The sequence below is a fragment of the Cucurbita pepo genome, chromosome 11, assembly GCF_057944985.1.
Source record: "Cucurbita pepo subsp. pepo isolate OVF chromosome 11, ASM5794498v1, whole genome shotgun sequence".
NCBI classification, from domain to species: Eukaryota; Viridiplantae; Streptophyta; class Magnoliopsida; order Cucurbitales; family Cucurbitaceae; genus Cucurbita; species Cucurbita pepo.
The window spans coordinates 15,123,650-15,134,845 of record NC_141808.1 but is presented as its reverse complement, the minus strand read 5'-3'; the positions used below and the strand labels follow the sequence as shown (position 1 = coordinate 15,134,845).

At 33.4% G+C, this 11,196-nt stretch overlaps 1 protein-coding gene across 1 annotated transcript; it reads left to right on the top strand.

Moving 5' to 3' along the window:
• Nucleotides 1-1,316: 1,316 nt before the first annotated feature.
• RECQI1 (RECQ helicase l1) lies at nt 1,317-9,839 on the top strand. Its single transcript, XM_023689491.2, has 12 exons — nt 1,317-1,479; nt 2,060-2,451; nt 2,641-2,901; nt 3,274-3,437; nt 3,737-3,830; nt 3,921-3,964; nt 5,046-5,160; nt 5,242-5,595; nt 6,336-6,560; nt 6,712-6,844; nt 6,932-6,981; nt 9,562-9,839. The coding sequence occupies exons 1-10, from the start codon at nt 1,365-1,367 to the stop codon at nt 6,820-6,822; spliced, it is 1,875 nt and encodes a 624-aa protein (XP_023545259.2). The 5' UTR covers nt 1,317-1,364; the 3' UTR covers nt 6,823-6,844; nt 6,932-6,981; nt 9,562-9,839.
• The last annotated feature ends 1,357 nt before the right edge of the window (nt 9,840-11,196 follow it).

Here is an 11,196-nt window from a genome sequence, read left to right as displayed (position 1 = left end):
TATTGAATCAAATTGCTATAAAAAACAACCCGAACTTAGATTGTTCATTGCTATAAAAACAACTCGAACTTAGATTATTCAATACACAAGATGGAAGACAATTAATCACGTGACCTACCGTAAGAACATCCTCTCCCCGATAAATGGATTTCCTTAACTAATGACCAGTAAGTTGATGTGTAACTCATGATAAAGTTAAGATATCATATTGGATTTTGATTGTTGGATGATGAGAGTCCCACATCAACTAATTTATGGAATGATCACGAGTTTATAAACAAATAATACTCTTCCCATTGGTGTGAGGCCTTTTGGGGAATCCCAAAGCAAAGCCACAAGAGCTTATGCTCAAAGTGGACAATATCATATCATTGTGGAGAGTCGTGTTCGTCTAACATGGTATCAGAGTCATGCCCTAAACTTAATCATGCTAATAGATTGGTAAATCCTCAAACAAATGTTGAACAAAGGACTCCAAAAGAAAAATGAGTCAAGCCTCCTCGAAGGCACGAATGCAGTAAAAAATGACTAAGACTCCAAATGAGTCGAACCTTGTTTAAGGGGAGAAGGCGTGCTTTGTTCGAGGGGAGCCATGAGACTTTATGCTCAAACTGAACAATATCATACTACTGTGGAGAGTCGTGTTGGTCTAACATTGATATAATCATTATTCGATAAATGATCACTATGAGTCAGACTATTACATTTTTTCTTATCACCACTAGATGTTTCTCCCCGAAACTCGTTGAGGCACAACAAAAATATAGATTGAGGTCCGAATATTGCAAACTTGAAATATCACCGCTACATGTCTGATACATGTATTTTAAAAAATTATTTTTTGATTTTGTGATTCAAATATTGCAAACTTAAAAAATATTTAATTTTAATTTTTAAAAATACAAAAATATTTTTTTTTTAATAAAGATAGTATTTAACGTTGTAAACTCAATCAATTTATATAAAAAAAAATACACAATATAATGTATTATAAATCTAGATATTTTAAAATAATAATTATATAGCATTTTTTTTAAATGTAAATCATTCTTATAAATTAATTAATGACATTCAACCTAATTCTAAGGGCCGTTTACAAATATATTATAAAATAAATTTTGATTATTTGTTAAGCTAAGTGCAATTTTATGAATGTACTAGAAATAATAATAATAATTATATATAAAGATTAAATAGTAATATATATATATATATATATATATATATATATATATATATATATATATATAAATTGAAGGATTAAATGGATAAAAATGTAAATAATATATATACACTCACAATGATGTCACCCGCTTTAAAGCTAATTTTGCGCGGGAGGAAACGAGCTTCCACAGAACTCAGAAATGGGCGGTCACGACTTGGAATTGGAGAGAGCTCGGTTGCTAAGCTTGGCTGCTGAACTCGGATTCGATGAAGGATCGGCGGAGGCCTGCTTGGACCGAATGATCAATCTATACGGTACTTTCTTCGATCTCCAGCTATATCCGAACCCTAAATTTGCACTTCAATTTCATCTGTATAACTCTTTCGTGTCTGGAATGAGGACAATGGAACATCGTTTAATCCATATTTTGTTGATTCTGAGATGCGCACTGTAGGAATATGGGTTTGGAAATGTAATTAACATAGCTTCCTAGTTATTGGTCGAGGAGAGGAATTTAAATTGTTCGCTTTCGTTCAGTTTTTTTTTTTTTTTTTCCTGAATTCATCTGTGGAACGTTAGGGGGTAGGATGCGCATGTCATAGGATCTGGTGTATAGTTTTCGTGAGAATATAGTTGTATCGACTTAGCATTCAGTGTAAATTACTAACCGTTGTTCTGTTGATGAATCGTATAAACCATTTTAAAACGATTGAAGTGGTTTTAAATTTTGCTTGCATGAGATATGTTGAAAGCATTCTGACTATTAACGGGTGGGATAATGTTATTAGAGTGAGATTGACCAGATAAGAGTAAAATCAGCTCTTCTAATTGAGCTATTAAAGTAAAAAGTTGGCACTGTCAATTATCTGTTTATGGATGCGCTTCTTTTTTTAGGTGATGATGGGCGGGAATTTGTCTCTGTTGAGCATTGTGGAGATGATTTTTTGGCGGCTCTTGCGGAGTCCGCTCAAGACAACGAGGAGTGGGATGATTTACAGGCAATGGAGTCAGAAGCTTGTGGTGCTTTAGATATTATTCTCGATGAAAATATCCAAAAAAAAGATGGAGTTCGTAATGGTCACAACAGGGAAAGCTCAATCAATATCATAGAAGATTCATCTGAAGCGGAGGAAAACCCAAATTTGGTTAACATCGATTCTTCCAGTGAAAGTGATGATGTAGAATTCAATGCTTCAAAGAAGAGAAATTTTGATTCTACCATTTCTTATTGTTCCGATCGGGCTACTTCCATACTCACTTCAAGTAAATACTCTTCAATATCAGGGGTAGGCTTCTTGGTTGGCCATAGATGACTGTTTTATTTATTCATTATATTGTCATGAAAATTTGTAGCATTTTAAATCTGGAAGCAGCCTTTAACAGTCTCAATTTTGTACTCCAAGCGCTTTAACACAGTACACTGAGATAAAACTTTTAGCTTATTTGAAGTACTGATTGAATAAGTTATGTTGAAGGATTGCAAAAGCAGCACTACTCGGGGTTCAGTTTCTTCAAGTCCAGGAAAAAGACTGCCCTCTAGAGCTTCAGGGGTTGAGCACAAAAGTCTTACTTATGAAGAGTTACAGACTTTGGATGATTTTGAATTGGCGAATGTTGTTATTTTTGGAAACAAAACATTCCGACCTCTGCAACACGAGGCTTGTAAAGCAGCTGCATCAAAGCAAGATTGTTTTATACTTATGCCAACTGGAGGTGGCAAAAGCTTATGTTACCAGGTCATCTTTCTCTTACTTTCCTACACAATTTTAAATATAAGCAGTGATCTTTATAAGCAGAGATACGACAAGATTGTTCTATAATCTATGTTACAAAGTTCGGCTGCAGTGATCCTTAGAATCCTCTGACTGCTACTTCGTTCCCTGAATTATCCGAGGCATCCATGCCTGTGGTATGGAATGTTATGGCCTCAGTGTCATCCATCATGCGTGCATTATCCACATACATTTTCGTTTTGTAAATATTTTCTTATAGATATTTTGTTTGGTTATGAGTTTTGAAAACTGAAGAGAAGCCTTGAATAATTTTGTGTTGATCGGATGCATGGCTTCTTAAACTTGTTTTTTTTACATCGACTTCACTCTGTGCAGCTGCCTGCAACAATTCAACCAGGTGTTACTGTTGTCGTATCTCCCCTCCTTTCCCTAATTCAAGATCAGATAGTTACATTAAACCTCAAGTTTGGAATTCCGTCAACATTCTTAAATTCTCAACAAACTTCTTCTCAAGCAGCTGTTGTCCTGCAAGAATTGAGGCAAGGTTTATTTCCTTATCTGGGTGTGATATTTGTGATGTTTTAAGTTTAGTGAGTCTGTCACCATATTTCTAAAACTTATATGATTTATAGTATACAGAAAGCCAATTCTTCTCTCAGGAAGAATGATATGCATACTACTCTATTAGGATACTTATTTTAATGTTTTTAGAGTTGAGTTAAATCTCTTTGACAAAGCACGATGTATGTGCTTTTAGCAGTTATACGTGAATAATTTCAGAACTTTTTGATACTCCTTGTGTATACTTTCAGATTGCGTTTTCTTTTCTCATTTGTAGGAAGGATAAACCTTCATGCAAGCTCTTGTATGTGACTCCTGAGAGAATAGCAACTCAGTCATTTTTGGAGATTCTTAGATTCATGCATTTGAAGGTGACCTGTTAGGACATGCTAAATAATATGAAGTTTTTATTTCCAAAATTTTCTATTACAAATAATGTTAAGTTTAAAATGTAATGACAGAAACAACTTGCGGGTTTTGTTGTTGATGAAGCACACTGTGTAAGGTATGACATGCTCTTTGTTTACTTTGTTAGTTTTTTGATAAGTTGGATAGCTTTTAGGTATTGGGATATAGATGTTACCCTAATTCAAAAGACAGACATTCCATCCAATTTTTATTATTTTTATTTTTGTACTTTTTTATATGAGAAACAGAACAAAATGTCAAAATATATTCAATCAGAAGAGAACACAACCTAAAGGCCATAGCGATGAGGGGGTCCCTAAGCCTAAACCAAAGGTTTGACAAAGAAAGTCTTCCAATCTAAATTAATGAGATAACGTTGTTTATTACAAAAAGTATCATGTAGACCACTCCACATAGAGGCTGTAAGCTGTACATTTTCACAATTATTCTTTTCTTTCCAAATTGACCACGAGATGCCTCTACTCCTGTTGCACCTCGGTCCTAGCTTTCTCCTTGTGCCACCGACCAGCAGCACTACAAAAAGGCTAGCATTAACATCTTTAGGAGCCCCAGGCCATATCGAAGATATTGAAGAGGGACATCCAACCCTTATAGGTGAAATGGCCATGGAAGAAGAGGTGGTTACCGTTTTCAGAACTTCAATTGCAGAGACAAAAGTTAGGAGAGAGGGCTAAGTTTGGGTGTCTTTTTTGGATTCTATCCACAGTGTTGAGACTGCGGTGAGCTAGGGACCATAAGAAGAATTTGACTTTCTTGGGGCTGTTTCCTTCCCAAAGCTGCACTCCCTTCATTTTTTGAAGAAGCACCAGTGGCAGTATAAAAAGAAAAAAAGTTGGTTAAACGACTGAACCAACAAACATATGAGCATCAATCAATTCGTTATTTTTTATTCCATTTTTAAGACCATCAGCAATCTGTTTACATCAGTAAGCATGACAATCTGTATAATAGGTTTTTGGTATTTGTACCCGTTTTGTGAAGTATTATAACAATTGTTGGAGGTTGTGTGAAAGTCTAGGAGATAATTGGCAGATAAATGGGAGAAAACTTCTTAAATAGGTTTTAGTAAAAAGCTAAATATGGTGGGATTGGTAAATCAGATTAGTCTTACCTTGAAAATCAGGCCATTACTGCTTTCTCTTTTTCCAATGTTGCAGCCAGTGGGGACATGACTTTCGCCCAGATTATCGAAGTCTTGGATGTCTTAAGCAAAATTTCCCTGATGTCCCAGTGATGGCACTGACTGCAACAGCAACACACTCAGTTCGTGAGGTAACAAGGGGTGGCATAGGCCCAACATTTTTCTGTTTTGCATGAAATGGTATTTTTCTCATTTCAATCTATATGCTGCAGGATGTATTAAAAGCTTTAAGAATCCCTCACGCACTCATCCTTGAAAGAAGCTTTGACAGGCCTAACCTGAAGTATGAAGTAGTGTGCAAGACAAAAGAGCCTCTGATGCAGCTTGGACAGCTCATAAAGGATCGTTTCAAGAATCAGTGTGGAATTGTTTATTGTCTTTCAAAAAGTGAATGTGTAGAGGTATCAGAATTTCTAAATAAAAAATTTAAAATCAAGGCAGCGTATTATCATGCTGGTTTAGCTGCTCGCCAAAGAGTTTTAGTACAAAAGAAATGGCATGTGGGGGATATCCAGATTGTTTGCGCTACAATTGCCTTTGGCATGGGTATAGACAAGCCAGATGTTGTAAGTTCATTTATTATAATAATATGCGTGCTATTTTTTGAAACTTTGGTCATTGCTGAACTACAATATTTGTGGCATGACTTAACTAGTTTATGATTATGAACACTGGTGCTAAAAAATTTAAGACTATGCATTATTCACCATCATAATGTCAGTTTTAGAGTTTGGTTTTGACATTTCATGAATGAATGGATCGCTATGTATGCCCCATGAAAATAGGTACTGTGTCAATGCACCTCTCTCTCTAGCACTCCTGCAAAGTAGTGGAATAAGTACCACATCTTCCTTATTCTCCTGAAAGTTGAGGAATTTGTTTTCAATTATGTTTTAGTGCTAACTCTTCTGAAAATGTCGACTTGATAGCGGTGCAAATGGTAGCTTTGAAAACTTGGCTGATTTCTTTCACGATGCTTGATGCCTATAAGGCATATAGTTAGCTACATTGGGCTTCTGAAAAGTTCGAACAAACTGAAACATTCGGAGCACTTAATCTGCTTATGCTTATGGTCCAAATCAATCTGTCTCCTTCATATGCACCATCGTTTAAATTAATTATTGCTTTATGAATTTGTTGCTGGCCTCAACTACAGTAAATCTTTTTTTCTTTTCCATTTCTTGTAGTACTTATCTTAGATCCAACTGTCTCATATGTATGCTTAAGCATCTTCTATTACTCGCTAGTGTTCACAAGTCACTTTTGATATTCACTTCATCGTTATTACATCATTCTACTTGTCCAGCGGTTTGTTATCCACAATACAATGTCAAAATCAATAGAAAGCTATTATCAAGAATCAGGCAGAGCTGGAAGGGATGGTTGTCCTGCTTCATGTATTGTCTTGTACCAAAAAAAGGATTTCAGCCGAGTTGTATGCATGTTACGTAATGGTCAAGGATTCAAAAGTGAAAGTTTTAAGTTGTCAATGTCTCAAGGAAAGAAAATGCAGCAATTCTGTGAACTTAAGGTTAGTAACTCCATTTCATCATGAACGGTTGCCTTTCCCTTATTATCATTGATTCATGACCATGAAAATTCCTGCCCCATTACTTTTAGTATTTTATAGCTTCGATTTGTTGATTTACTCATGTTCCTGAATTTGTGGTCAAATTTTACAGGATGAATGTCGGAGACAAATGTTGCTTGAGCATTTTGGTGAGTCATTTGATCGAAAAGCATGCAAAAATGGCTCTAATCCATGTGATAACTGTCTTAAGAAGTCTTCCTGAGCACATACATTAGCTGTTAAAGGTGACTTCAAACTGAACATCATCTCACCTTAATCCTTGGGACAACACTTCAGACCTATGTTATTGTGTTATGGTGTTTTCAATGCAGGCTAGAAATGCTTCCTTCTTGACTACAAAACTTGCTTGTCCTCAATCCAGGTATTTCTGCTAAATGCATTATTTTGATCACATTTTCTCTATCACTGAGGCATGATGATTTATACTTTGGTGAGCCAAATTTTTTCTCACTAAATCCTTCATTATTTTGGATAGTTAGGGCTTAGTACTTGTTTCTTGAGGTCCCTGCGCTATCCCATCCCCATACGGTAGCTACAAGTCTTTCATTGCAAATGTTGTCTAGTTGTGAGTGAAACTTAATAGGCGTTATTTTTCTCTCCACACTCCTTTTTTAGTGAAACGAGCAGGAACCATTCCCAATAATAATAATTGTTGCAAGTCTAAATTAGACTACTGTTTTTTCCTAATTGTCCTATAAAAAAGTCTAATTGTCCTATAAAAAAGGGAAGGGAAAGACTGATTAAATCTAAATTCATATTTAGATACTAAGTGATTTAAATAAATTCTAGATAATAGATAACAAGATAAGATAACCTTAAATAAATCTCTTCTCACTTGTTAACAATAAATCTAAATAATATTCTCAAATAGATCTATTTAATAACTAAATCTAAATAAATCCAACTAAATGAGATTACATAAATATCCTTCGACACTGTCCTAAATAAATCCAACCAAATGAGATTACATAAATATCCTTTGACACTCACCTCAAGCTGAATACTAACTCATAAATTACAATAATCTCTTAACTTAAAGGCTAATCTTTCGACACTCCCCCTCAAGCTGAGAATGAATATGTCTATTACTCAGCTTGGACGGGATAGTTTTATGTGCAATATTGATCACATGATTTTGATGACACGACTTCACAACGTCAAGACACGACTTCAAATGGTAGCTATGAAAGTTTCGAATAAATTTGTCAATAGTAGCTATGAAGGCTCCAAATAAATTTGTCAACGGTAGCTATGAAGGGTTCGAATAAATTTGGTCAAGGTGGATGATCGGTAGCTATGAAATGTTCGGATAAATTTTGGATGATCAGTGACTATGAAGGTTCCGAATAAATTTGTCAAAGGTAGCCATGAAGGCTCTGAAAAAATTTGTCAACGTTAGCCGTGAAGGCTCTGGATAAAGTTGTCTATGGTAGCTATGAAAGCTCGGTAGCTTTGAAGGCTCTGAATAAATTTGTCAATGGTAGTTATGAAGGCTCTGAATAAATTTGTTACTGGTAGCTATGAAGCCTCCGAATAAATTTGTTAACAGTAACTCCGAATAAATATGTTGTATGAAGGCTCCAAATAAATTTAGTCAAGATGATGATCGGTAGCTATGAGTGCTCTGAATAATTTTGTCAATGGTAGCTATGAAGGCTCCGAATAAATTATCGATAGCTATGAAAGCTCACGATGAACATGATGAACGTAGTAAAACTAGGATCATGAAGGCTGGAATGGATAGGTTGCTTGGTGGGATAATAAAGGACCAAATAAGAGAAATAATCTCTTGAAAATTGTTGACAGAATATGTTTTCTGGCTTTTTGTGCAAACAAGAAACATTTTGGCCTTATTGATAGTTCATTGTTGTTTGAATATCTTATTTTTTTCGAAAATTTTAATTTATGCCAAGTTAAGAATTTAAGATTCTTCATCAGTTTTGAGAAATCATACAATAAGGGAAGGTAAAAATGGAAATAGAGGGAGTTGAATCATGTAAGCTTTGTTTAATAGCATTTTCTATTTCTTGCCTTTTGTTTTTATTCTTGAAATGCAAGTACATGTAGTGTAGATATTAGTCCAATCTCGACATGTCGACTAAAATTTACCATCCTAATTCCACCATATAAGTAATTTAGTTTTTTTTAAATGTTGAATAACATTTTGATTGCTTCATGCATTATGGTACAAGAGATACGGGCCAGTTGGTTTAACATGCATTCAGTTTGCTTATCCCATCTAGTTTTTTTTTGTCTATATGCCTTGATTTAGTCGTCTAGCTAGCTTACATTCGTATCAAATGATACCTTGTTAGTCGAATAACGACTTAAATAATTGAAATTTACTGATTGCACGATGGGGAGTGAATGTATAATAATCATCTAGAAGTGGGACCAAAATGCATGTTCATTTTGGCGAGAAGCAAAGCCCAATCATGGCTCTGCCTCTGCCGACTCTATTTGTTTGTCAAGAATCTATCATTTTCCAATTCAAATTTGTATTGGATTGTTATTGTTAGAAAGAAAATCTAGAATCTTAGATTCCAGACTAATTCTTTGTTTGGTTTCATAGAAGGAAGTAAACTTATTTAAATACTATTTTAGATTCGGTTGATTTTATTTTGGTTTATATTCTTAAAATGCTCATTTTGATTCATGTACTTTCAACTTTTATTCGTTTTAGTTAATGTACTTTCAAGATGTCAGTTTTGATCTCTTGACCTTTAAAAAGTGATTGTTTTGATCTATTTGCAAAATTTCAACTCAAATTTTATACCCAATATGAAAATTCTTTAATACTATGGAAATAAAAGGATCAAAATGGTCACTTTTACAACAAAATCATTATATTTCATTGATTATTTACATCATAGTGTTCATATTTTACTCATATCTGAAGTTTTTTGGGCATTAGTGTTTGACTTTGAACACTTGTTTATAGATGCAAGAGCTCATGGCTACACATATTTCAAGAGGGCAATTGAGTTGCTGATTCTTTGGCTTCTAGGAGTCCTCCAAGCATTGTCTCTCCTACATGAAGGTGACCTCTTCTAAATTCCTGCTATCCTTTTTGTAGCTTGGTTTTCTAGCTCTTGATTATTTATTTGGTATTTTATAACCTGTTTTGAACCTACCACCTATGATATTTTGGATGGGATTAGACACTTGATTTCTAGTAGTCCATTGGTGATACTCTTAGCCTCGAGTAAATCTTTTATTTTTCGATGCGTAATTTTTTAAGGTTCTATTTGATCTCATAGTCTTTTCGAATATATTTTCTTTACATCTTCCAGATAGATGATGAAGTTGTTATAATTGAGTTATTATAGTTAAAATGATTAGAAGAACCTATTGGCTTGTGCTACTAATAATTCAAGAGAACAAATCATTTTCTTTTTTTTGGATCTATCGAAACTTTCAATTATTATAAATATCTTTAATTTAGCTTCTTGAATATGTTTGAGACGTTACGGTAAAAGATGAGCCTAATTTATGTCTGTTTATTTACAAAAATTCCGTCTACGAGTTCGTAAATTTGAATATGTGTACCTTTGATCTGATAAGTCAAATCTTGGATGTTTATATTTAATCATTTTAGATCTTGAACCAGACCCAAATCCCTTATTTTAAATGACTTATAAGTTTGGTTCTTCTTTTCCATTTTGAACAATGAGAATGACAATTTAAAGGGGGAAAATCTGTCACCAAATTAGATGGAATTATTTAAATTATTTATGGCTTTTTAAAATAATTTAAATCATGTTTTCCCAACCATTCTCTTAAATAATTGTAGTAAGACGGGGAAAAACTATTCTCAAATAATTGAAGCAAACAATAAATACTTTCACTTCTTTTACCTAATTACCTAATTGAACCTATAATTTATAGAAATTTCATCCTTTACAAAGTTCTATTCAATTATTCACTAGTCTCATAATAGGTTCCAAAGTACACATTTTTTCGACAAATAATGTTATTATGACTAAGTTTTGTATTGACCATACTTTGCTAAATCGAATGTGACATAAAATATACACTTTCGATTATGAGGTTAGATGTTCGAATTTTTTCCTATACTTATCGATGAACTTACTAGATCATACCTAGAACGAAAATTTTAAATCACGACCTATTATAGGTCACCGTCCCATAATTATAAGTTCCATCTTTCGAATGAATTTTTAAAAAGTTTCTATTTCAAAAATAGTTTTAGGACGTTTATAATAATATTTTAAAAATAAAAGTAGAATGGAAGGTTTATAAATTAGTTTTCATTGGTATGAATTACACTTTTCTAAATTAAATTTTCTCACATAAATGGTTCAAATATATTATTTTTAAAAAGTTGGATTTCCATACAAAGTTTATTGTTTTAACAAAAATAAAAGATAATATATCATTAAAATCCATAAATATTTTTTGGTGGACGTTTTAATTTTCCATAAATATATTAATTATTTGATCATCCCAAAATTTCCATCAACCAATAAAAAAAAACAAAAGAAAGATGATAATTTAAACAAATAAAATAAACGACAAAATCTCGTTAATAATAATAATAATAAAAAAAAGAAAA

What these genes read in the sequence shown, in the direction of transcription:
- RECQI1 (XM_023689491.2), top strand. Translation starts at nt 1,365, where the DNA reads ATGGGCGGTCACGACTTGGAATTGGAGAGAGCTCGGTTGCTAAGCTTG. An exon ending in CCGAATGATCAATCTATACG is followed by an intron (nt 1,480 to 2,059) that starts GTACTTTCTTCG and finishes TTCTTTTTTTAG; the next exon opens with GTGATGATGGGCGGGAATTT. An exon ending in AATACTCTTCAATATCAGGG is followed by an intron (nt 2,452 to 2,640) that starts GTAGGCTTCTTG and finishes GTTATGTTGAAG; the next exon opens with GATTGCAAAAGCAGCACTAC.